Source organism: Myxocyprinus asiaticus, chromosome 11, assembly GCF_019703515.2.
Source record: "Myxocyprinus asiaticus isolate MX2 ecotype Aquarium Trade chromosome 11, UBuf_Myxa_2, whole genome shotgun sequence".
NCBI classification, from domain to species: domain Eukaryota; kingdom Metazoa; phylum Chordata; class Actinopteri; order Cypriniformes; family Catostomidae; genus Myxocyprinus; species Myxocyprinus asiaticus.
Window position 1 is genome coordinate 33,423,623 of NC_059354.1, and position 27,609 is coordinate 33,451,231.

Below are 27,609 nucleotides of genomic sequence, written 5' to 3' on the forward strand. Positions count from 1 at the left end.
TAACTTTTAATACACAAATGTTTATTCAGCCAAACTAAGCAACATAAGAACAGCTGTGAGACGGAGCAAAAGAGCAACTTGACAGACCAGGACACAAGTCTCAAGCTTAAAAGATTTACCAAGATTTCACATTCCTCTGCAAATCTGCTACTATTTTAACTGTCACTGTGCAAGGAGCCACTCTGTAAAAACAGAAAAGTCTAATCCAAAGACCTAAAAGCTTCATGTAAAGATTATTTTCAAAGTTTTTCCTGTTCTTTAATAAGAAATACATTTTAGACCACAGAATGTGTGATAGTAGTTGCAATCTACCAGAGAACATTAAAAAAAAAAAATGGACCAAGTCCTATAAACCATGAATACGACAGATATAGAAGAGTGCACAAGTAAGGGTAGAAATATTCACAGGAAGTACTCCAACTCGTAGCGAACAAATGAGTTCTTCTCATCATTATAAACAAGAGGATAATGTGCGATCAGTGCATCCTGGGAACCGATATAGATGGAGTTGTAGATCTTCCAGTACACATCACGGACTTTGCGAGCAGGGTGGAACAAACCCTATTGAGAAAAACAAATATACCATTAGATTAATCTTAACCTCTCAGTGGAAAAATTGTAGAAATCTTAACGGCATAAAAAAATTAATATTTAAAAGCAGCAGCATTACAGGATATCCAAACAAAACTATTACATTCCATTCACACTTTTTTAACTGTTGGTCTATGGACACGCATCAGATGGATGACTTTGATTTTTTTTAGTTAATAGTTCTGAACTTAAATCCTGTGCCAAATTCTGCAGACTTCAAACCCCTGTTAAAAAAAACACCTCTACACATTCCCTTGTGACATACCTGCAAGCAATACTGTAGCATGCGGCAGGGTCCAATTGCCACCCGCAGACCCTCAAGTGCCCCCATTACAGCCTGGATGACATGAGGAGATGTCTCAAAGACATTGGGCCACACATAGTTGAGCAAATGATTAAGGGAATCCTCACAGCCAAAGCCATATACACCAAGAGACATATGCTGCACCACAGCACTGGCTGTCTGCCTGTGCACGAGATCTCTGCCAAGAAGAGCACAAATCCAGAATCTTAAAGAGAACTATTAAAATTGAGCAGCAAGTTTTGAGTAACATCTGTATTGTGTGACACTATAATTCATTTCCTAGCTCACCTGTCCATCAGAGCATCCTCCAACAGAGGTGTGACGGCATAGATGTAATCTTTGCCCATTTCACCGATGTACTCAAAAAGGAAAGACAATGACTTCAGGACACCATTCTGAACGTTAAGCTCTGGAACGCGGTACTCGTTCATCAGTGCAGGAAGCACAGTGAAAGGTGAACACGTCTCTGCCACGATGGCGATGGCTACCGTCGTGCACACGCGGTTCTGACGCTCCTGTACCTTCAGATTGTTGAGCAGTGTGGCCAGCACATCGTGAGGACTAGAGAGTTATAAACATTGGAAAAAAACATTAAACCAATATTTTATCATTTTTACTTCAATGATATATTCTACATTTCAAAGAAAGAATTCATCTTTTACCCAATGGCCTTGGCAATGTAGCCGAATGTGTTGACAGTAGCTCTACGGATGGCCTTCTTGTGGGCTTTCAACAACTCCAGCAATTCAAAACAGATTCGCATCCATTCCCTGGCAGATACGTACTCTGCACCCCTGGAAAGACATGACGATAAGTGTTTGAGAGGAATTATCAAAATATTCCAGGAATTAGCAGAACAAAACCTGCAATGAATTGGAGCACTGACCTGTCAGCAATTCTACCCACTAGATCAATGCAGTTCTCCTGCACCTTCTCATGTCTGTTCTTCAGGATGGGCGTCAAACGTGGAAGCAAGTCTTTGATAGGTGGTGTCATCTTGTGCATACCTGAGAATGGGACATTTAAGGTTTTAATTCATGCAATCAAAAAGCTGTAGGACATATATGTCTTTTGTAGAAACCTAATGTTTTCAATATAAATTATGGATTTCTCAAACTCCACTCAGTCTTTCTCTGTCAAAGGCTGGAAAGTACAGTTTGTAATAGCGACTAAAAACAAAATGGTTTTCACTTCGGTTCGTTCGGAGCAAAAACTGTATTTTTTTTCCGGTTCGGAAGCTCTGTAGCCTCCTTTCCAAATGGTAACTGCTTAGAAAAATAAATAAAAGAATGGTTAACGTTCTTTTTAAAATGACATTACTCTGTGCTAAGGGGTGGGTGAAATACCAATCGCAGTGTTGCCAGATCTAGCAAGAGAAACAAGCAACCTGGTCTGGAAAAACAAGCCCAAAAATAAGTCACTTGCCTCACCAAAATAAGCAAAAATAAAAATTTACTGTGAGGTGGATTAATCGGCAAATAAATCATAACAAGCATACAGTTAATTAACAGTTAAGTATATTTGTAATTACAGATCTACTTCTCAGTCAAAACCTGGCAGCATCAAATCTGTATTAATGCAGACTTGGAAACAACTGCAAAATATACTTTTTACCTCTAATAATGTTTTCTTTTTATCTGGATAAGCCATGCATGTACAGTATATGTAGTAATTATGCATAGTTATTAAAGAGGTCTTCATTCACAAAATGCAAAATCCACAACAGGCAATTAGGCAAAGAAATGTATGATGCAGCAGTTTCCTTCAGGATCAAAGCACGTGTTTCATTTTTTCAGGCAACATGATGTGGTACAGTTCCAAAAATGTACTGTGATAAACCCTTTGGCTTCATGAAAAAATTATCAGAGCAAAATTATCCAGTTTATAACCAGTTATCAGCATTTCGAAATAAAGTTTTCACTCCGGAACAATTGAAAATCACTTTGTTCCCATTTTTGATTACGCACTGCAAAAAATTGTTGATTTCGTTTTTTGTTCTTTGAACCGTTTTTAGTCCCTGGTTTGTAACTACAGGTCAACTGACAGATTTCTGGAATTATCGGTTATCGGCAAAAGTCCACACCGATAGTTTTTCCCATTGCGTCCAGTGCTGGAGCGGCTGGGAAGGGTCCGCTGTCATTATACAGTATGAGAGCGGCCTATAGAGGAAAATAAAAACTAATCACTTCACTGATGCCTTATGGTGTTTGTTTTGACACGTGAGACTACACTCTGCATGGAGCAGAACATTTCAGATGTAGATTTAAAACATCAACAACGAAAAGGTATGTATACAGTACACGTTGTCATATCATTATAAATTAATTTGTTGACTAGATGCTGCATTAGTAGAGAACAGCAGTATGTTTGCCGATAAGGCTGAGAGGATGCTAACATTAAAGCTAACCTAAAGCGGTTAGAACAATGTGACAAAAATACATGCAAGTCCTACCCAAATGTTTAAATGTCATGATTGCTACCATCTATTTGCATTAGTTTATATCCAGCTAGTCACATTTATGCATTCATTAGCCTGCTAAGTTGCATATTTAAAGCTAGTGACGTGAGAAAGCAAATTAATATCCTCATGCAGCCGAGAGAAACGTATAAACAAATCAGATCTGATTTCAATTAAGTTTTTTTATCCTCACTGACTTCAGCTTGATCATATTCTTGTGCTAAAAAGGGCTAGACACAGCGCAACAAATACAGTTTAACAGAAAGCAGGTGTCTCAATACGCTTTTAAAGTAGTTTTTAATTAGATACATCATCTAAAAAAACAGCGCTACTGCACGAGACGCTGAATAAACAAAAACAAAAGGGAAACAGATGTCCGTCTAAGCATGCGTTTACACAGAAAAACAAATGGATGGTTGCAAAAGCGTTCGGTGTAAACAGCCCCTTACAGTTGGTGGAGGTCTTTGGCCGTCGCGTCTTGCTCTCTTATAAGTGTTTCTCAGATTAAGCAATGAATTGTTTAAATGCTTTGTCAGGAAAGATGTTCACCCCTCATTTCACTTTTGACTTAACATTTGAGAAAATGGACTAAAACTTTTTTCTTTTATGCACATTAGTTGAAAATGAAATGCTTTTTTGAACAGCAAGAATAGAGATGTTCCATGCAATAATATAATGGTGCTGAATGGTTTAAGTATTGTGGACTAAGGAAACAATGTCAATTTAAAAATCAGCTGACTTTAAAATTTGAATATTAGTTCATATATATTAATATTTATTTCATTTTCATGGTTCAGTCAGTACTGTTTATTTTTGTAATAAAGTTCAGCACTATTTTAATTTGAGTGTTATTTTTTCATTCAGTATCAATTTTAAAAACTATCGGTTGATTAATCGGTTATCAGCAGGTAATGCCTAACTTGGTTATCGGTAAAATCCACTATGTAACTAGAATTTATAAGTGTTGTCCTTGCTCTCTGGCCCATGACAAAAGTCTCTGATAGTCTAGTCCCTAGATATGTTTTTTTTTTTTTTTACCATTTTATTGTCCACCAGTCAAAAATCCCAAGTCTGCTAGTAATAGCACACCACTCTTTAACAAGCCACACAATTTGCAATATTAGAGTCAAAGGTTCGTTAGCTAGCACCACTAATAAAAGGCTACACATACCGATGACATTAACAATGGCTTTCAGGGCACCAAGGATGCTACCCAACACTTCAGGGTATTCTTCTCCCAGATACTCATACAACACCACACCCAAGTGTCCCATCAGCTTTTCCTAAAGTGGAAATGACAGAAAATAATATATTTTAGTGTGCATTATCAATACATCATTTAACTAGGATAGTACAATTTTCCAGTCCATATATATATATATATATATATATTTGGGTCCCTCACCTCTTGGCATGTCTTCATTACCACCGCTGTGCGAGAAATAAGGTCAGCCGCCTGTTGACGGACTTTGGCGGATTTGTTGTTGAGACGCCACAGCACTGTACCGCAGATCTGTGGCAAGTACGGTTTAACTCTCTTACCCAGTGCATTTACCACCGTACCAAAGCCATTCAGCATCACAGAGTCCTGGAGACAGAAGCAAGATTGTGATCAGTCTTAGGTCAGGATGTTCCAAACAAGGCGTTTTAAAGCCAAGTGTATCACTCACCTCAGTGGTCTGTTCTTGGAAGGCATACAGGATTCCATCAATAAGCTGCTCCTCCAGTTTGTGATCAATGTCAGCAGCGCCAAGATTTCCCATGATTTTCTCTATGGTCTCCATTACCATCTTTCTGTACTGCTCTGCTTCATCCTTCAAGTCGTCTACAATACGGGAGATGATCTCCGCTGCCCCCACCTTATTGGCCAGCTCCACTGTAGTGTCCACTAACTGGTGAGTGAATGAACAGAGAAAAAAAGATAAACAGATATCGATGGTGTTGATTCTCACATGGGATTGTGATTCATAATTATGGGAAGATTAAACATACTTGTCTGTAGTTGCGCCTGTCCAATGCCATTCTGTGCTGCCAGAAATGTTTAAAGAAAGGGGGCAATATCTCTGTTTTAATGTAATTTGCTTCCACACCATCTGTGCCACAGCACTGCTTCACCACCTAAAAAAAAAGAAGAAAAAAAAGTTACCCAAACTGTTCAGAAAGATAATAGAACAACATTTTAATGTTACTTAATCATTGCTTCTTTCTGATATACCTTGAGGACAATCTTCTTCATCTCCTCATCTGGAGACTGGAACTCTCGAATGAGGATAAGCATCACTTCTCTGGTATAGTAGTTGGCATATTCGGCATCCATAAGAGGAATCAAGTATCCAATAGCTTTCAAGAAAGCAGCAAGACCCTGAGTAGACACAATAAAAAATATATATACCATTAAACTTGAAGAGAAAGCTAAAAGTAAAACACAGCTGCTTGAGGTTTTCCCATCAATCAAACCCTTTTCTAAAGCATGATCTTGCTCACCTTGCCTCTGTGCTGCCGGATACCTTTCCAAAGAGGTTTCAGCACAGAATCGAAAGACTCTATACCGTACGGTGTGGCAGCTTCAGCCAGGGCAGCGATAGCCAAAGCACTGATGGTTCGCACTTTCTGCTGCTCATCCACAAGACCTGAGAAAAAACAACATTTATCTTGAGACTGGCACATCCTACTGCAGACAATAAAAATCTTTTATGTCCTGAGCTTAGACTTGAGAACAATTTGTGGGGGCCTGGGTAGCTCAGTGAGTCAAGACGCTGACTACCACCCCTGGAGTCGCGAGTTCGAATCCAGGGCGTGCTGAGTGACTCCAGCCAGGTCTCCTAAGCAACCAAATTGGTCCGGTTGCTAGGGTGGGTAGAGCCACATGGGGTAACCTCCTCATGGTCGCTATTATGTGGTTCTCTCTCTCGGTGGGGTGCGTGGTGAGTTATGCGAGGATGATGCGGAGAATAGCGTGAAGCCTCCACATGCGCTATGTCTCCGCGGTAACATGCTCAAGCCACGTGATAAAATGCACGGATTGACGGTCTCAGGCAACTGAGATTCGTCTTCCGCCACCCGGATTGAGGAGTCATTACTCCACCACGAGGACTTAGAGCACATTGGGAATTGGCCATTCCAAATTGGGGATAAAAAAAAAATAAAAAAAAATAGAACAATTTGATTCAAGTACCACAAGATTTAAATACACTTACACTTCCAAAAGAAAATACCAGTGCTTGCAATGCAACAAAAGTTAAGTAAAATGGGGGGCCTGGGTAGCTCAGCGAGTATTGACGCTGACTACTACCCCTGGAGTCGCGAGTTCGAATCCAGGGTGTGCCGAGTGACTCCAGCCGGTTGCTAGGTAGGGTAGAGTCACATGGGGTAACCTCCTCGTGGTCACGATTAGTGGTTCTCGCTCTCAATGGGGCGTGTGGTAAGTTGTGCATGGATCACGGAGAGTAGCATGAGTCTCCACATGCAGAGTCTCCACGGTGTCATGCACAACGAGCCACGTGATAAGATGCGCGGATTGGCAGTCTAAGAAGTGGAGGCAACTGAGACTTGTCCTCCGCCACCCGGATTGAGGTGAGTAACCACGCCACCATAAGGACCTACTAAGTAGTGGGAATTGGGCATTCCAAATTGGGAGAAAAGGGGATAAAAAATTAAGAAAAAAGTAAAATAAAGTTTAAAATGTCAAATTACAATTCAGTATGCCACTATTTCAATCAAATAATTACCAGCAGTTGGTAATTACCAGCAGTTGGTGAGAGCCAATGTGAGAAATTCTAAATTAAATTTGAAATTTAATAAATAAATATTTTAAAAAAAAATACATAGCACACCAAAGGCTGAAATTATCGACTAAAATTTTGAATGGATTGTGTACCCAGCATCATTGGAGCGGACTTATTTGCAGAAAACTGAAATCATTCGTAATTTCAATACAATGCTTGCCTTATAAGTACTGTAATAAGACAGTGTAATGCAACCAGAATACTTCCCACCAGTATGACACACTAACCATGTTCAATAATCTCCACCAAGCTGCGGAGATGGGGCAAGATAGCACAGCCCATGAGAATAGCAATCTGCTGTACAATCTTGATGCCTGTGTGACGAGCCTGCCAGGATTTCTTGCTCTTACAAACAGCCTTGAGGAAAGGCAGGAGAGATGGAATGCCCAGAGCAGATGCCACTACAGCGAAAGCACGAGCTGTCGTGTTTCTCACGTACTCGTCCATGTTGTCAATGTCAGGCCTCATGGTGGAGATCATGGTGGCCAGACCAGCAGCCTGCAAAGAAAAAAATGAAGGGATTCAAAGATCATAAATGTCAACACTGACATAATACACACCAGCGACAAAAAAAATAGGACTAGTGCTCAACCGATGTGGATGCTGATATCTAGAGAGCAGGGTGGCCAATACAATGTAGTGCTAGCAAATACAATGTACACAAAATAGTTAAAGATATTAAAATGTGCTGTAAGTGATGTTACCCATACTAACTTCTGAAAGACTCATCCAAAGAATTAGACCCCCTCCCCTCCACAGATATGTTTGAGCATTGGGGTTTGCTAAGTGACTGACAGGTAGAAAGAGCTTCCAAGTCTTCTGTTTGGGTTTTTCTTTTGATTTTAGAGACAATGTTTAGAGACTTTGGCTGTCACAGTGTCTGGTGCGATATGTCAATCCTTATTTTCACAGTGACATCTGTCAGGTAGTAGGGACATTTTTGTGCTATTCCATAAAAAACAAAAGCACTATTTACTCAATTTACTTGAATACATATTTACTCTGTTAATTGTATTGTTAATTACGTAAATTCTGAAAATTTGGGAACTGACACAAGGCTTAACTAACATTAATGTTATTCTACTAAGGGGGCAACGGTCTTACCTTTGCCAAGTTGGAGATGATCTCTCTACCCTCTACTCTAGCATAATAATCTTCATCAATCAGCAAGGGCTCAATCACCACAAGAATCTGCAAGAACAAAGAGACACATTTTAGCAAAGACACAGAAAAACTAATGCATTGCTCCATGAAAATGTAAAACAATAGCATACTGACATCATCAGGCACAGAAGAATTACCTTGTGGACGTAAGGTCGAACCAAGTCATCAAGTTTGTAGAGGATGCGATCGATGACCTTCACCAAAAGATGTCTCTCCTGGTCCTCCAGTGTGGGAGACATCAGCAGCGGCAGGATCTGGTTAAAGAGGGGCCCTGCTCCAAACTCTCTAGCCTTATCTGTGATTTGACGAAGAGCAGCCTGAAAGGAGAGAGATGGTTAGAGGTATTTTTTTCAAGATCACGTGTTACAGTCCAGTAAAGTGTGAGAGAGGATGTTTACCTTTCTCATGGGAGGTGTTCCATTCTTTATCTTCAGGAGAAGCTTCATGATCTTGCGTTCCTTCTGTTCTTCTGGACTAAGGGTGGACTCATCAACTTCAACCTGCAAACAGATGGGATGATCAAAATCACACAAAAAAAAAAAAAAAAAAAAAAAAACCTCAAAGCATGTGGCCTAAGGACACTTAAAGGGATAGTTCACCTCATGATATCCCAGGTGTGTATGACTTTCTTTCTTCACTTGAACACATTTGAAGAAAAATATCTTGGCTCAGTAGGTCCTTAAAATGCAAGTGGATGGTGATCTGATTTTTGAAGCTACAAAAATCACAGACAGTCAGCATAAACGTCATCATTACGAGTCCAGCAGTTAATGTCTTCTTAAACGATACAATCCCTTTTGGTGTGAAAAAATATCAATATTTAAGCACTTTTTTTTTTTTTAACTCTAAATCATCGCTTCCAGTAAGCTTCATGAGAATGTCTTCTCACGTTCTCCACTCGGTTGATAAGCACACAAACACACCTCTGCGAGTAAAAAAAAAAAAACAAAACAAATACAGACCTAAAACAAAACTAACGAAGCTTCGGTACAGCATTACTCCTACTCACTTGTAAACAGTGCTGCTCTTCTGGCTGTGACGCATGTGCTTCAGTTCTCATGTGTTTCAAATGCCAATGCGATTATGTCACACACGCTTACCACTGCAGAACGGAAGCATGATTTAGAGTTTAAAAAAAAAAAAAAAAAGTACTTAAATATTTAGATTTTTCACACAAAAGCGATCGTGTTGCTTTAGAAGACATTTATTTAACTGCTGGAGTCGTATGGATGACGTTTATGTTGACTGTCTGTGATTTTTGTAGCTTCAAAAATCTGATCACCATCCACTAGCACTTTAAGGACCTACAGAGCTAAGATATTTTTCTACTTTTCTTCAAATTTGTTCTGGTGAAGAAGTCATACACACCTGGGATAGTATGAGGGTGAAATCAAAATGTTAAAATCATGAGGAAGGGCTTATGGTTTATGCTGGACTCACCAACAGTTTGTCAAAGTACTGAATGTCATCTGGCTTGAGGAAGGGCAGGTTCCCAGAGGGTTGGTCGTTGACTTGCTTCATAGATCGGTCCTCTGTTTGCATGTGGAAGCCAGTCATGCCTCCGATTGGGGTAGGGGTGGCGGCTAACTTACGGGCAGGGGTGCGGATGGGCACATAGCCTGCTGGTGGGGGCAATACCTAAAGGAATTGGCAGGGGAAAACCAGACAACATCAGAATATTAATATAATGTCAACAATATTCAGACCGAAAACAAAGTTTTTCAATGGACGTTAATCTAATTAAGTACTTTGTATCCTTCTGGAAACATGGCATCAAGCTCCTCATCAGTCAATGGACGGTTCCTCTCGTCAATCTCTCGCTCCCAGCGCCAAGCCTGCAGCTGTTCTGGAGTCATGCTCATCAGGTGCCCTGCAAACATTCAGAACCTTACTGCAACTGCCACAAGATGATTAAAAAAATTAAATAAAACAAATAGACTGAGCCACATTTCAAGCCAGTGACAGCATAATTCTATGTAAGTGTTAATTATTTAATAACACAGGGTGAATTTTTCATGGTATATTACTTTATTAGAGTTAAAGTGTGTAATTTCTACACCACTGAATTGCAATCAGTAATATGCGGCTCAACTGGGCCCTACATAACGCCTACAATGCATCAACCAATGCTGCAGGTTTCCGATTAATGGAAGACGGGGTAGTGCTTGAAAAGATTATTTTTGCAATTCTGTTTGATACTGCTAATGGTGTATAAATTATACCTTTAAGTAATAGAATTATATAACTGGTGCACAATCAGCTACATTGGTCCAGTACCTGGAGTGGGCGTAGCCATATTCATAGCAGGTGTGCCCAGAGGGGTCTTTCCAGGGGTGAGAATAGGTGTTGATGAGCCCATTTGACTGGCTGGTGTTTCATCCCATCTTGACTTCCTCTTGCTTGCACCCGGGGTGGGTGTCTCGCCCACTGACTCATCTCCTCTGTCTGTGCGTGGGGTCTCAGCCCAGCCGCTGCCATGACCAGGTGTCTCTGATATATCAAATATAATGATTAAAAACCAGTAGTACTGCACCGAAATAAAAATAATTGGCTGAAACTGAAAATTCTGAACACACTGAGCCCAAAAAAGAAAAAACATGTTGAAAATTTTTTTTTTTTAACTTTTCTTTAAGTGATTACACTTATAATAATAATAATAAAAAATTAAAAAAAAAAATAAAATAAAATAAAACAAAAAGCACACTAATACCATAACACATACCAAAACATAACATTAAACAGTGAACAACATATTGGATATTTAAAATATTGCACTTTTGCCTAATATAATCAAACGTGCTAATAAAGTACTTATGAATACACCGAGGACAAATGCATATTTCCCTATTTTAATAGTTAGGGGCCAAGCACTGAAAGTGCATAGGCACCTATTGTAATCGTTAGTGTTCTTTTTATTCTTCTTCTTCCACCACTGAGTCTAAGGCAGCCCATAGAACCATATGTGGGAAAGTTGTAAAATTTGGCACAGATAGAGGACATTAACTGGAGCAAATTTGGAGTCTCTAACTCAAACCCTCTAGCGCCACCAACTGCCCAAATTTTCACGTTTATGCTAATAACCTTTGAACCGCAAGTGCTAGAATCAATTTTTCTTCGGATTCCCTGGCTCGAGATGAATCAATTGCACCTTATGTCGTAATTTTCCATCTTGAAAATGTTTCCGCCATTTTGAAATTTTCGAAAAAACTACTTGTTCAAACTCCTCCTAGACCATTCGTCCGATTTGCACGAAAATTGAATCAGATAATCTTCAGACTAGGCTGACAAAAAGATATGGAACTCAAGTTGATTAGTCACACCTTCTAGAATAACGCGCAAACAAATTCAGCGTAGAGCAACCCAAATTGGACGTGAGGCTATATTTCTGCAATGCTTTAGCGTATTCACACCAAACTTGGCATGTGTTATGACAACCATGACCTGAGGGTACCTGCATAGTTTCAGCACAGCGCCCCATAGTAGTCACGAGATATGAAAAATGCATATTTTTGCTTATAACTTCTGAACAGTTTCACATAAAATCACAAATCTGGTCTTTTTAGATTCTGTGCGGGATGCCGAGTCGAATGATACAAAATTTTCCTATGTCGGCCATTTTGAATTTTGTTGTAAAAAGCTTTATTTTTCAAACGCATTGACATATTGTTATGAAACTCGTTATGTGTCATTGGCACAATGCCCTGAAGGTACTCAAAAGTTTTGGGACAGTGCCACCTTCTAGTCAAAAGTTATACCAAATTTTCATAAATTGCTAATAACTACTGATTACTTTGTGCTATTGTCATGAGATCAGTCTTGGTAGATTCCGTGGGTCATGCGGAGAACGTCGATACCAATTATGCCATGATCGATCGAACTTCCTATCTGCCATTTTGAAATCCTTTAAAAACATACTTTCTAACTCCTCCTACAGCGTTTGTCAGATTTGAACCAAAATCGAGTCAGACCACCTTTAGACCATGCTGACAAAAAGTTATGGATTTCGTGTTGATAGACCAAACCGTTTTCATTTAACACAATGAATTTGATGGCACGGTGCCAGAATGGTTTTCAGGCTCTATCTCGGCAACGCTTTGGCGTATTGGCATGAAATTTGTGTCATCAAGACCGCACCTTGACCACACCACATCAATTTGGTGACAGCGCCACTTGTTGGTCAAAAGTAATAAGCTTTTATGTCCCGTTGCAATTGATAATATTCATGGTTTTTCAACCATTTTGCCTAAAATCATGACCAGATTGCTTTAATTACTTATTTTTTGCCATTGTTGTGCCTAATGTTGTATTGATGTGCTTGGCCCCTTAATTGGTGTTTGCAGCTTTATTTTTCCTTGTTTCTGTCCATCATCCATGTTGTCAATATTGTTGAGAGTGGGGAAAAGTAAACTTGGTTTCTCTGTGTCACTTACAGATCCAGTTTCAGATTAAAAGAGCGAATACGTGAGATTGTGAGTGGCAGATGTCGAGCGGGATTGGACTTGTTTGATACGCTAATGTAGAGTGCGGCGCGTTTACTGGTAGTGCATAATAAACAGCCTCACAGCCTCTGTCCAAGCATGGGAAAATGCTCTTTATAAATTTGTTAACCAATTGAGCAATCGCTTCACTTCTGGGGATGTGGACTTTAACGTGCAACTACGAAAAGCAAATACAAACTGAATGTGCAATCTCATTAGAAATGTTACCACAGTGTGCTTCTGTAACGCCACTGAGTGTTTTAGTGCCTTTGCGCTCATTCGTGAGGACACACAAATACTTCAGTGCAAATTTCAGTGCATCCCTAAAAACCAGTAAACCTCTGCTTCAAATATCTACAGTCAGAAATGATAAAATGGAAAGAAAATAAAGACCTCTCTCCGTTTTTGGTGTCTCATCCCAGCGGTTCTTGCGCACACTGGAGGACGCCCCTCCATGGCCGGGAGTGGCATGCCCAGGGGTGTCTCGACCCGGCGTGGTAGCTCCGGCTGGGGTGTGGCTTGGTGTGGGCTCCCACATACGGGTACTCGGTGTGGCTCCAGGAGTCTCGCTACCTTTGGGACGGCCAGGTGTTTCATCCCAACGACTGTTGGAAGGTGTGTGTCCGGGTGTGTGTCCTGGTGTCTGGATAGAGAAAAGATCAAGAGCTTAAACATTAACAGCAGTCCTGGTTGAATGAACTTGATGATGTTACAAAAAATAAAAAACAACACTACTGGTTTACACTTACTTCAGCACCTGCATCTGCCTGGTCCCAGCTGGACACTTTTTTGGGTGTGGAGTTGCTGGGAGTTTGGTCGGATGTCTGGTCCCAACGACGTTTGCGTTTGGCTCCGGCAGCCTGAGACGCAGCAGAGCCGTTAACTGCTTTCAACTCCCCAGACTTTGCTTTCTCTACCATCTGCAGCCTGATCTCTCTCTGCAGAAGAGATTCATAAAGGTTAAAAAAAAAAACAGCACTCAAGGGACAAGAGATAAAAGGGTCAAGAACTCGATAAACGGGGCCTGGGTAGCTCAGCAAGCAAAGATGCTGACTGCCACACTTGGAGTCACAAGTTCGAATCCAGGGCGTGCTGAGTGACTCCAGTCAGGCTTCCTAAGCAACCAACTGGCCCGGTTGCTAGGGTCACGTTGGATTAACCTTCTCGTGGTCGCTCTCGTTGGGGCACGTGGCGAGTTGTGCGCGGATATCATGGAGAATAGCATGAAGCCTCCACACACGCTAGGTCTCCGTGGTAACGCGCTCAAGTCACGTGATAAGATGTGCTGATTAACTGTCTCAGACGCAGAGGCAACTGAGATTCGTCCTCCACCACCCGGATTGAGGTGAGTCACTACGCCACCACGCCACCACGAGGACTTAGAGCAAATTGGGCATTGCAAATTGGGGAGACGAAAAAAAGAAAAAAAAACCCTCGATAAACATAACCTTTCTCAGGTTATTTAGATGCAATCCTTCAATCTTTCAGAATCGGTGATATAACTATTAAGTAGGCATGTCACGATTATTAAATAATCGTCTGATCGCAGTTAATCTAACTGCGGTTATTTGAGGACCGTGATTATTGTGCACTTCAAATTCCAATCACATTTTAATGCCCAAATAAGGGAATTATAAACTAATGTATAAATGCCATGAACGGCGCGTTTGTGTCATTCAACTGAACTCCAAACGCCACTGAGCCGCACAGCAGACATCAACCAGCTTCTCAAACGATCTGATGCGTGCGCCGTCAGCAGAGGCTCGCGCCAAACTCCCGCAAAAATACAAACGAACATAGGTAAACATTGATAGTGAACGCAAAGCGCTCCGGTTTCACTTTAATTTAACGATCGGGTAATGGCAAATGTTCCTCGTCAAAGCGGGTTCATTCACACATTGTTAATGACACAGAGGAGGTGAAGGATGCTTACTCTATTTCTGTGGACTGATGAAATGAAATCTCAAAGGTTTTGCTTCATGAAAAATAATGGCTTGTGGGTTTCATCAAAGGGCATTAAAATAACTTGTCAAAGTGAAGAAATTAGGGCAGAAATATTTTACTATTGCTTAATTTAACACCATATTCTATTGTATAAATATAAAATATATTTTTATATACACATACATATACAGTATATATTAAATTGCAAAAACAGTGTAAATGTAAAATTGACCAAAACTAATATTTTCAATATTTTGATATCCAAAAACATATTTTAATTTCATTCATATAATTTTAAAGCCTTAAAAAGAAATCTTCAATCCAAATTGTATTATTTGATTATATATTTGAAGTTAAACATGTAAAAATTACTTAAGATATATAAAGCACACTTGCACCTCAAGAAATATGACAATTTATATGACAATTAATCGTTAAAGTCCTAAAGGGACAATTAATCATCATAGCCCTCAAACAGACAATTAATCGTCATAATTGCAATTATTTGTTTGACAATTATTCGTCAGCCAAATTTCATAATTGTGACAGCCCTAACTATAAAACAACAAACAACGGCCATTTTCAAAGCATACAAGGTCTCGGGACAGAGAGAAATGTTTACCTCTTCTTTGGACAGATGCTGCTCCTTCATAACATCCATGTATGTCCTGACCTGCATCTTGGGGTCCGGCGTTTTGCCCCCTATGCGAAAGAGCACCAACAAGATGCGAGACGGTTAGCCGAGCACGAGTCACGAACAGCATTTTCACAAACAAGCTACAACAGTCAACTGTCCCTCAATAGATGGCCTTATATGTTTAAATTATTGTCCTCTCATAACACAAAACAGCCCTAGTCAATAAAAACTAAGAACTCTTTACAGTCATACATTAAGAACAGGCAGGTACAAAGAGGTTTCTGTTGCTTTTAAGAGGAGATAAGGAGAGTATATAGCCATCACTGATGCAGGGTCCTGGGCTGTGCTCTCCAGAATACGTACACTTTCAGTGCCAAGGGTCCCTCTGCAGTCAGACTTCAACCGGCAGAAAAGAAGCCTAGAAAATTTCTCTTTACCATTAGTAACACTTTGGAAAAGGGTTTGAACTCACACACAATAGCATACCACCTGTTCTGCTCTTGTCACACTTGTCAAAACCTCTAATTGGTCCAACTTAGAATTGAAGGATAATAAAATGAAATTACTATGTGTTGCAGTCAGATACACTGAACACTTTGGGGAATATTAATAGATTAATCAATTCTGAAATGAAGAACTGAAAATGCACATTTTGTGTGTAACTAGCCTCTTTAAAATAAAATTACGATGAATTGGTTAAAACAAATTGAAATGGGAGGAAAGGGCATGAATTTGTGAAAAAATCCCTTTATGAGGCTTTAAAATATATTTATCACATTCATAAATGTAAAAAAGTTTTGTGAAGCCATGGTGGTTTCCCCTGACAGGCCCTCTGGCCTCACACCAGGCCAAAACTTCCAACTATTGTCTTGATTTATCTGTTAAACACGCTTCTTTCTGTTGACCATAACCTACACAGGACGAGTTGCTGCACCCTTAAGAGAGTGCAGACAGGACTGGCATAGCAGTACTGCTGTAGGAGAGAAATTAAGGACAGTTAGTATGGGCCTGTGGAATCTTGGTACACAGATTCTTCAATAGATATATCTCTATTTTATGTTCATAAAATAGAAATATATTTACACAACAGTTTTTGTAAAGATTCCTCTGTCTGGGACTACATGCAAAATGTTTGCCTGATTCCCTCCCATAATCTGATCCTGACTGATGTAGTTTTGTGAGTGTGCAGCCTGCTTAAAACACACATTCTGACCTTACTAAACTCCTTCCTAATTTGTGACTGTATCTGATCACACAGGCCAATAGGTTTAAAAATATTAAAATGGCTGGAAAATATTATCAGCATATCAGAAAATATAAGCTTTCATTGGCCATTCATTTTCACCTAATTATGCTTTGGATTCAAGTACAATTAGTAAGCATTCTAAATTGCAATGTTTTTCCACAGGTGGCTTTTTTAAGAGTTCCACACTTGTTTGATACCAGCAATCTACTGATACATTACTGTCTTAGCACATCATGGGTGTCTAGAAGACATGTAATTGGGTATATAGGTAGAAGACACAAGGGAATTATAGAAAAGTAAAAAGGAAAACTTCAGGGCAAGTAACTGCACAACGGCAGTACACTACAGCCTCAGGCAGAAAAACTTGTACTTATACCTCAAAGTGTCTGTGGTGCCTGACTATTGTTTGGCTGTATTCTGCAACACTTCAGATTTCACAAAAATGCATTACCCTTCGAACAACACACCTACCTGCAACCAATGTCCTAATGGGACAAATGACACCACCCAACTAACTGTCTCCCTAAAAAAACAAAATTGCTTGGCAAGCAAAGCTCACTACCCAGCTCATTTGTAATTATGCACTAATGTCATTAAATGATCAGTGGGATGCCTTACTGAGGCAGGCTAAAGCAGGAGAATTGAGCCCAGGGAACAAGTTGTTGGGTGGTGTTCGAAGGGTTAAGCACCAAAAAGGCTGGTCTGGACCAGAATATCACAGGCAGAGTACATACTGATCGGTTTCGGCAAATTTAATATACTAAGAGAACAATGGTGTGAAATTTACCATCTGCGAAAGGGTCGTGACGCTCTGGGGAGATGATCATCTTTTGTCTACGTTTCTTGTACTCGTCCTCACGGTCTGAAATCTTCTGTGGTCTGTGTTCAGCAAAGGGATCATACTGCAGGAAGGGTGATAAAAAGAGCATTGCTTCATCATAATTGTTTTCTATATTTTAAATACAGCAGGAAATGCAATTTGGTAACATTTATTGAAAGGTGATGCTGTACTCAAGTCATCAGAAAACAAAAAAATGAATGAAAAAGAGTGGGAAAGTCAATTACCTGCTCATCTGACTGAGGAATGGAATTGAGTATTGCAACCGGAGCATGGTAACCTGGTTTCTTCGGTCCAAGCAGACTTGTGGACGAATCCTCATCATCATCCTAAATCAAAATAGTTGAGTTCAGAAACTTCATCACACAGTTTTTTTTTCAAATGCACTAAAGCCAGAGCAGACAAGCTTAAGACCTAGTTTACACCTGGTATTAAGATGCGTTTCAGGTGATTCGATCACATGGGGTCAATGCTAAATACAGGTCTAAATGGGGTCTAAAACAAAGAATACGAATGTGGTCATAAACGTATGTGACCACATAGCATTTGAAGTGTAAATACTAATCCGTCCTGATGTGTCCCAGACAGCAGCGAATCGCCACCCCTTACCTGTCAATCAACTGATGTGCTAAAACTTGGAGTTAAAGCTTTGTGTGTTAAAAGAAAAAAAAAAAGTTTGCTTTAAAAAGAAAAGAAAAAACATCCGATGCAGGGCTGCAGACTACAAAAATTACTTGGGAGCCATTGGCTCCTTAACTGAAACATTAAGGGGCCAAATGGCTTTTTTTAGTCGCCAAATCATATAATTGCTCAATTTAGATCGTTGTTCAGAAACAAGAAAGCAGAAGAAAAAACAGCTGATAATCCATTAATCAGAGATTTAATAAACAGTATATATAGTTGAGAAGATACACAAGTTTGCATTCCCCTTTTGTCTCATCAATGTTCACAACCCTTTCAAAATTTATACAAATATAAAAGAGATAATTTTTATAATTTTTTATTTAGTACTGCCCTTCAGAATCTACATAAGCAGATATTTACATAACGCTTACTATGCATATAGTAGTGGGTTTCCTTCTTGAGCAATGAATGTTTGCACCTTGTGTAATAGTTGTGTATGAGTCCCTCAATTGTTCTAAGTGTCAAAAGAATGTGTGTGTGTGTGTGTGTGTGTGTGTATACATACACACACACACATACACACACACAGTTGCGCTCAAAAGTTTGCATACCCTGGCAGAAATTGTGAAATTTTGGCATTGATTTGGAAAATATGACTGATCATGCAAAAAAACTGGCTTTTATTTAAGGATAGTGATCATATAAAGCCAGTTGTTATCATCACATAGTTGTTTGGCTCCTTTTTAAATCATAATGATAACAGAATTCACCCAAATGGCCCGGATCAAAAGTTTACATACACTTGAATTGATGTCTCATCACTGTCACGTTGCTCGGAACTGCACCCAAAAATTTCACACACTATTGCACTCGTGTATATGGTTGTGTGACAATAAAAGTTATTTGAATGTTTGGCCTTGTTACAGACACACAAGGTGACACACACAGGTTTAAATGGCAATTAAAGGTTAATTTCCCACACCTGTGGCTTTTTAAATTGCAATTAGTGTCTGTGTATAAATAGTCAAAGTGTTTGTTAGCTCTCACATGGATGCACTAAGCAGGCTAGATACTGAGCCATGGGGAGCAGAAAAGAACTGTCAAAAGACCTGCATAACAAGGTAATGGAACTTTATAAAGATGGAAAACGATATAAAAAGATATCCAAAGCCTTGAAAATGCCAGTCAGTTCACTGTTCAATCACTTATTAAGAAGTAGAAAATTCGGGATACCAAGCCAAGGTCAGATAGACCAAGAAAGATTTCATTTAATTTAATTTAAATTAATTTAATTATATTTATTTATCACACATTATACATTTGCACATATACAGTGAAATTCTTTTTTTCACATATCCCAGCTAAGCTGGGGTCAGAGTGCAGGGTCAGCCATGATACGGCGCCCCTGGAGCAGATAGGGTCAAGGGCCCAACAGTGGTATCTTGGCGGTGCTGGGGCTTGAACCCCCGACCTTCTGATCAGATGTGCCTTAACCGCTGAGCCACCACTGCCAGAAGAATTGTTCGGGATACAAAGAAAAAACCACAGGTAACCTCAGGAGAAATACAGGCTGCTCTGGAAAAAGATGGTGTGGTTGTTTCAAGGAGCACAATACGATGATACTTAAACAAAAATGAGCTGCATGGTCGAGTTGCCAGAAAGAAGCCTTTACTGTGCCAATGCCACAAAAAACCCCAGTCACAATATGCCCGACAACACCTTGACACGCCTCACAGCTTCTGGCACACTGTAATTTGGAGTGACGAGATCAAAATAGAGCTTTATGGTCACAACCATAAGCGCTATGTTTGGAGAGGGGTCAACAAGGCCTATAGTGAAAAGAATACCATCCCCACAGTGAAGCATGGTGGTGGCTCACTATCTTGTGAAAATTGATGGCAAGATGAATGCAGCATGTTATCAGAAAATACTGGCAGACAATTTGCATTCTTCTGCACGAAAGCTGCGCATGGGACGCTCTTGGACTTTCCAGCATGACAATGACCCTAAGCACAAGGCCAAGTTGACCCTCCAGTGGTTACAGCAGAAAAAGGTGAAGGTTCTGGAGTAGCCATCACAGTCTCCTGACCTTAATACCATCGAGCCATTCTGGGGAGATCTCAAACGTGCGGTTCATGCAAGATGACCAAAGACTTTGCATGACCTGGAGGCATTTTGCCAAGACGAATGGGCAGCTATACCACCTGCAAGAATTTGGGGCCTCATAGACAACTATTACAAAAGACTGCATGCTGTCATTGATGCTAAAGGGGGCAATACACAGTATTGAGAACTAAGGGTATGCAGACTTTTGAACAGGGATCATTTCATTTTTTTCTTTGTTGCCATGTTTTGTTTTATGGTTTTGCCATTCTGTTATAACCTACAGTTGAATATGAATCCCATAAGACATCAAATAAATGTGTTTTGCCTGCTCACTCATGTTTTCTTTAAAAATGGTACATATATTACCAATTCTCCAAGGGTATGCAAACTTTTGAGCACAACTGCATGTATACACACATGCATATGTGTGTGTGTTTCAGCCACAACATTAAAACCACCTGCCTACTATTGTGTAGGTCCCCCTCGTGCCGCCAAAACAGCACCAACCCACATCTCAGAATAGCATTCTGAGATGCTATTCTTCTCACCACAATTGTACAGAGCGGTTATTTGAGTTACCATAGACTTTGGCCAGACTGGTTAGAACTGACATTCTCTGTTGACCTCTCTCATCAACAAGGCATTTCTGTCCACAGAACAGCCCCTCACTGGATGTTTTTTTTTGTTTTTGGCACCATTCTGAGTAATTCTAGAGACTGTTGCATGTGAAAATCCCAGGAGATCAGCAGTTACAGAAATACTCAAACCAGCCCGTCTGGCACCAACAATCATCCATGTGATTATCTAATAAGCCAATTGTGTGGCAGAAGCACAGTGCATAAAATCATGTAGATACAGGTCAGGAGCTTTAGTTAATGTTCACATCAACCATCAGAATGGGGGAAAATGTGATCTCTGTGATTTGGAGCGTGGCATGACTGTTGGTGCCAGATGGGCTGGTATGAGTATTTCTGTAACTGCTGATCTCCTAGGATTTTCATGTCAGGTTCGAACTGACGAAGTCTACGGTAACTCAGATAACCGCTCTGTACAAATGTGGTGAGAAGGATAGCATCTCAGAATGCTATTCTGAGATGCGGGTTGCCGCTGTTTTGGCGGCACGAGGGGGACCTACACAATAGTAGGCAGGTGGGTTTAATGTTGTGGCTGATTGGTGTGTGTGTGTGTATATATATATATATACACACACACACACACACACACGTATATATATATTAGGGGTGTAACGGTTCGAATTTCTCACGATTTTAGGGTCACAGTTTCGGTATTCGCTTTGTTCCAAAAAAAATATTACTGCCAAATCCAAAGAATAATCTATTTGGTAAACACTTCAAGAGGTTTGCCCTTAAATAATAATCATGGTTTTACAACAGTAATCATAGTTTAACCATGTTATTTGTATAAAATCATAGTAACCAAAATATAAACACAGTTACTGTCATGGTTACAATATATAGTAAAATCATGGTTACTATATAGAAACTACAGTATTACTGTTTTAAAACCACGGTTAATTGTATCAAAACAATGATTTCTGCTCAGAAAACCATGGTGACAGCAGTCATGGTTACTACATTACTACTATAGTAAAACCATGGTTAATTTTCATCAGGGTCCTAACTAAACAAAACATTCTCTAATTACTAAATCAACAATTTAACTTAATACCTGCACTAATATGCTACATGCATCAAAGTGCAATTCAAATTCATCTCAACATATTTTCAATATTCAGAAGCTGTACATCACTATAAAAGTAATAACCTTGCTATTAGAATACATACGAGAAGGGATGTTGTGATAATGCTGCTCGAGTATTTTAATCATACATGGAAATCCCACATGAACTCCTCAAGCGCTTAAGTTATTGTTTCATGTCTGTCCGAATTAACACTGAATGTCTGCTTAAAAATTGAAGGGAGTGTGTGCAGTTTCGGCTCTTTCCCTGGGTGATGTTTGTGTAAAACAGGGGTCGGCAACCTATGGCAAGCGTGCCAGCATTGGCACGTGGAGGGGTAATCACTGGCATGCCAGCAAACGGCGAGAGAGGAATAGACTATTTTATTTATATAAATTCCGCACATGCATTCCAATCTACAGCTTGATGTAATCCCTCCTCTTGATCATGCAGCGTGTTTTTATGAGTTAAATGGGAGGCTCAACAAAAAGTTAAAATGTGACGAGACTGCAGTATACCCAACAGACGCGTGCAGCACGTGCAAGCCATTTACGCATCACGAGCAGGTAGCGCTTCACTTTCTGTTAATTGCTTCGGTCAGACTGCACGGATGACATTTCTGCACCTACATTCAGTGTTTTATTTGCTTCTTTTTGCTTTCAGAACAACACGTAATGCAATAAGAAAAACACCACTATTAATCCTTGAGATTTCCAAACCAGCATACAGGTACACCCTCCTTAAACCATGGTCACACTCAAAATTACATTAAACGATTAAAAGAGAAAACGTAAACCCACATGGTAGGGTTCAAATATTTGAGTCTATTCAAAATATAAATTAAACCTGGAAATAAAGTTTTAGGATTTTGCAGGTGCGATTAACTAAAAAGGGCTAAATAGTTGATCAACTTGTGATGTGTAAATGGCTTGCACGAGTCTCGTCACACTTTAATACTGTTTAGCCTCCCATTCATCTGATGAAATCACTCTGCGTGATCATGAGGAAGGATTAGGCTACATCAAGATATAAATTGGAATGCAGGTGCGAAAAACGTAATATAAATAAAACAGCCTGCTTCTCTCTTGCTGTTGCTTACCAGTGATTAAATGATTAGTGACATAATATAAGAAATATTTAAGATTCCACACAATTTCGTGATCAGTCATCAACTAAGCAAGTTTGTGCCATTAACTTTAACTCATAACACAAAAGGACAGGTTTTCATTCATTAAAGCACTTTAGATGCTCTGAAAATTCACATGCAGGCTCATGATTATATCATAATTATCGGGTTTTGCACAAAATTTTCACTCAAACTGTTTCTATCATTTCTAATGAAAAACAAACAATTAAATTAGAAAAATAGAAACTTTTTCACAAAGGGAAAATCACATTTGCATGTGTTTTTTTTGGGGGGGGGGGGGGGGGTTGTCGGCACAGCCATTGACCAGGAAAATAAAAAAAATGGCACTCCAAGTCAAAAATGTTGCCGACCCCTGGTGTAAAAGATTAATCATGTATCAATGTATTACTATAACGGCATCTTAATGCCATTAATCAAAGCGCATTATTGACGCTCGCAATAGATTACAGCCGCGCAAGGAAACAGTAAGAACTTGCGTGCACGTTTTTGACATATTACCAGTATACAGCATTCGTGTCGAGCGATGTCTGCAAACAGTGCCTGTTTTGTAAATGTCTTTTGACCATCGCTGTTGTAATTGACTGCAAAAAGAAAATGTTCCCAGAAAGGAGAAATGCAGGGGGCTTCTCTATAAGCATCTCACTTTCTACACTTGCCATTTTCAATTACACACAACACTTGAAGAACAGTGATGTCAAGTGAAACACAGGTGGAGCGTATCCATCTACAGAGCCCTTCAGGTGCGTTAGCAGAGGTTGTAACTATGCCTGTCTGTTTGACGCTTTCTTTTCTTGACCAAAACTTGTGCTCCAGATGCGGCATTAAACTTGAGGTGAACCGACCACGGTGTCAATGCTTCCCGAACCGTGGTGGCGAACCGTATGGTTAGGTTTTTTTCAGAGAACCGTTACACTACTAATATATATATATATATTTATTAGTAGTGCGGTACTTTTAATTATAAGAAGCCCCAAACACACATGGGACTCCTATTTTTAAATTTCTGCGCTCCCAGTTGTGAACACACTGACGGAGGATAAGCTGAGAAAGCGACTCCGATTCAAACTGCTAACCTGAGCTCTTGCATTCATTTCACACCCTCATTTCTTTTCGGGTGATTCATGAAAAAGACCCAGTTCAAAAGAGTCAATTGGTCACGACTCTCTCACACTTTATTGGCTGTGAGGGGCTCGGAGCATGAACTGAACACGCAGCGCCAATGGAGACTTGAGCCCTGATAGGTCCAGGGGAAGGGGGGTTCAAAGAGGGGAAGCCTCTAATCCAATGCTTACCATAGATGGCGATAATGCACTATTTTAGCCATTAAAAAAGAAAGACTCTCTCACACTGGGTTTGTTGTTGCGTGCGGTGAAGCGTGCTCATCACAACAGAACAGGTGAAAAGTGGCTCAAGACACATTGGTGGTGCACGCTTTAAAGATGTATTCAATAACTCACAAGATGATATGTCAAAACAGCACATGACCACACACAACCCGACTATCGCCAGTGGTGACTAGATTTAAAATTATTATTGTAATCAATCATTTTTGGTCACATTTGCAACTATTTTAGTCGCAGTCTGGAGCCCTGCAATCGGAAAATGTTAAAAAGCAGATACATGGGCCTGGGTAGCTCAGCAAGTAAAAACACTGACTACCACCCCTGGAGTCACGAGTTCGAATCCAGGGCGTGCTGAGTGACTCCAGCCAGGTCTCCTAAGCAACCAAATTGGCCCGGTTGCTAGGGAGGGTAGAGTCACATGGGGTAACCTCATTGTGGTAGCTATAATGTGGTTCTTGCAGTGAGTTGTGTGTGGATGCCGCGGAGAATAGAGCGAAGCCTCCACATGCGCTACGTCTCCGCGGTAACAAGCTCAAGCCACGTGATAAGATGCACGGATTGACTGTCTCAGACACGGAGGCAACTGAGATTCGTCCTCCACCACCCGGATTGAAGCGAGTCACTATGCCACCACGAGGACTTAGAGCACACTGGGAATTGGGCATTCCAAATTGGGGAGGGAGCGGATACAAACATTAGCACAAGAACTTCACAAATCTTCTTCAGTGTGTCTGATATTAACATGCAAGGACGCAGATGACAAACAAACATTTGAAGCGCATTTAATACAGGTAGTCCACTAAAATAAGTGATAATTCTGCTCGAAATGTTGCGTTTGTGCCTAAATAAAATTTTCAGCTGCATCCGGGAGAAATATCGTGCCATTTTTCTCTTTCTCTCTCTTTACAGAGTTTGTTGCGCTTTAATGCCATGCAGTAACACACTGACAAAGTGATTGATGTATGTCTTCATGAAATCAGAGACCCTCCCCTCAAAATCCAATCACAAGTGGTCAAAGGAGACGCATTTAAGCAACCAGGTGTAAACAGCGACGTGTCTCGCCTGACCACGTGATCGGATCACCAGAGATGCATCTTAATACCAAGTATAAACGAAAGGATTATATAAACTACTGAAAGGATTATGTCATCACTTACATCTTCTTGCTCGTTGGCGGCAATTGAAGTCACATATCCAGCAAAGCGGCTGTCACTGCCTCCATAAATCTCCTGGTCATAATATCCAGTGGAATCAAGCCCAACCCCCTGGTCTGCTCCTTCAACCAGGGCAGCTTTCTTCCCCTGGATTTCCAGGATCTGCGCCTCGATGTCTAATACAACAACAACCAGAGATTAATACTTAACTTCCCAAACATACCTTTAAAAGGCCTAGAAATGTATAATGATAGTTTGTTACAACTGGTGTGAACTGTCTGCAGGTGATCCATAATTGTGTTACATATATCCTTGCATTATGTCTGTATGTAGTTTACTGCACTGCAATGTTTATCTTTTAATTAATCCTGCAATTGACAATTAAACTGAATGGTATCTACTGATTTAAATTTATAAAATCATTAAAAACATATTGTAAAGTTCTGACTGTGTATAAAGACTGAGAGAAGCAGAGGACAAAAATGGCACCACTGCATTACAGGAGCATGCAAAATAACTCTGAGATGACTGTTCCACACAATTCTACAGAGTGATAGAAAATAACCACATGCAATTTATAACGTCTTTGGAAACAATGTACCACCACTGGGAATCATTTAGTTATCTGCAATTGTCTGCGTGTTTTGAACGCCATTTTGGGCTCAGTGTCTTACCACCGTGTTGTAACACTCAAACACTGCATTTTCAGGCCAGAATAGTAGCATAAATCAGTGCATGTTGTTGTTGTTGTTGTTGTTGTTGTTGTTTGCAATTTAACGTTATTAAAATGATCTCTCGGTCTCATTAAAGCTCTTTATGTGGAGTTTTTGGTTGATAATTCTCATGTGCGCCACGATCAGGTTTTATTCAACGATCAGACGCCATATTCTATCCACCGCCTCAAAGTGGCTTATTTCTCTCTAATTAGACTTCTTACAACAAAGAACAATAATGACTGCAACAATATACATGAACGATAAAACACGACATTTTCAAGCAAATATTTGAAAAATAAACATACCTTCATGGGTTTTGGCGATCTCCGCCATTTTCGTGCTGCTGTGTACGCCTCAGTACCGGAAGGCCTTTTCCTAGGCATCCGGCTTCACAGCGCTCGACGCAACACGCATGCGCACTGCACATACGTATTTCCCCCTCTTAGCTTGGGGGGGCGGGAATCTTGAGAAATTCGGCTGTAGGAACGTAGCAGTGTTTCCCATTAATTACCAAGACTGTGGCGGCCCGTTGCTTCGGTAAACCATGTCTCACTCCCGGTCAGTCGAACCTTAGTGCACCCTCACTACTGCCCGCGGGTCGATTTATCATGATGTTTCATTTATCCACAAGCTTTTTAATATGCTTAATATGCAGATAATAGATGCAACACCCAAGGGCGTAGCGGCCATGGGGGATGTGGGCGACATGTCTCCTGCACTCTTTAAAAAGGTGATTTTTGTCCCCGGCACTTTTCCAAGCTAAACCATACCGTGCCCAAATGGTGGATTTGTATACAGTATTCTTTGCGTTTTGTTATTTTGTGCTGATTGAGCGACCATCCAGCCAATCACAGGGGAGTTTCATAAGCCCAAACAACCCTTAGGTAATAGACCATCAGTCAGAGAGTCTAATCAACATGGCTTCATTCATTAATACAAAGTTGCTTTCAACCATGCTCATTTATCCATGTTTTTTTTAAATTTATTTATTTTTTATCAGCATTGATGTTGATCTAAATTAATAATCTAGAGATGAGGAACAGAAAAATGAGAGTTATTTATTGGCATATCGTTCTTGATTGGCAGCATTACGTGAAATAGGGTTGCCACTTTTGAAGTTTTAAAATAAGGGACACTTAAATGGGGGGATCACGGCCCTAACCACATCCTCCACAGTTTTAGCAATAAATGCATTGAGTTAATATGCGTTATAAATAAAAATTGTATATCCTTTCTTATATGCTAAAATGAGAACTTTCCTGACCCATGACTTATATATAAAAATAATAATAATACATCATTTATATGTTAAAAATATATTTTATTTTTTCGATTATTTGTCTTTATCTTATTTATGTATACATTTTGGATGGTT

At 40.0% G+C, this 27,609-nt stretch overlaps 1 protein-coding gene and 1 long non-coding RNA gene across 6 annotated transcripts in view; one reads left to right on the top strand and one right to left on the bottom strand.

Moving 5' to 3' along the window:
* Positions 1–25,401, top strand: part of LOC127447842 (uncharacterized) — a 41,160-nt gene extending 15,759 nt beyond the window's left edge. Inside the window, exon 3 of the long non-coding RNA XR_007898421.1 lies at positions 25,274–25,401. This is a non-coding gene — a long non-coding RNA (uncharacterized LOC127447842). The remainder of the gene's footprint in view (positions 1–25,273) is intronic.
* On the bottom strand, positions 1–26,680 carry LOC127447839 (splicing factor 3B subunit 1-like). Of its 5 annotated transcripts, XM_051709930.1 has the most exons (25): positions 26,540–26,680; positions 25,522–25,694; positions 17,673–17,774; positions 17,395–17,509; positions 15,347–15,426; positions 13,530–13,718; positions 13,174–13,423; positions 10,580–10,792; positions 10,051–10,172; positions 9,743–9,940; positions 8,701–8,802; positions 8,440–8,619; positions 8,243–8,329; positions 7,366–7,636; positions 5,838–5,983; positions 5,569–5,715; positions 5,346–5,471; positions 5,024–5,245; positions 4,759–4,941; positions 4,525–4,636; positions 1,782–1,902; positions 1,558–1,689; positions 1,184–1,456; positions 857–1,073; positions 1–561 (listed from the first exon to the last, which is right to left on the bottom strand). In XM_051709930.1, the coding sequence occupies exons 1-25, from the start codon at positions 26,565–26,567 to the stop codon at positions 403–405; spliced, it is 3,948 nt and encodes a 1,315-aa protein (XP_051565890.1). In that variant the 5' UTR covers positions 26,568–26,680; the 3' UTR covers positions 1–402. The 5 variants fall into 5 exon arrangements, 4 of the variants coding, with proteins under 4 accessions (XP_051565890.1, XP_051565891.1, XP_051565893.1 ...); XM_051709931.1 differs by lacking the exons at positions 17,395–17,509; positions 17,673–17,774; positions 25,522–25,694; positions 26,540–26,680 and adding an exon at positions 15,725–17,362; XR_007898420.1 differs by lacking the exons at positions 1–561; positions 857–1,073; positions 1,184–1,456; ... (14 more) ...; positions 10,580–10,792; positions 13,174–13,423 and adding an exon at positions 15,725–15,779 and having other exon boundaries at positions 13,653–13,718.
* Between the last annotated feature and the right edge of the window lie 929 nt (positions 26,681–27,609).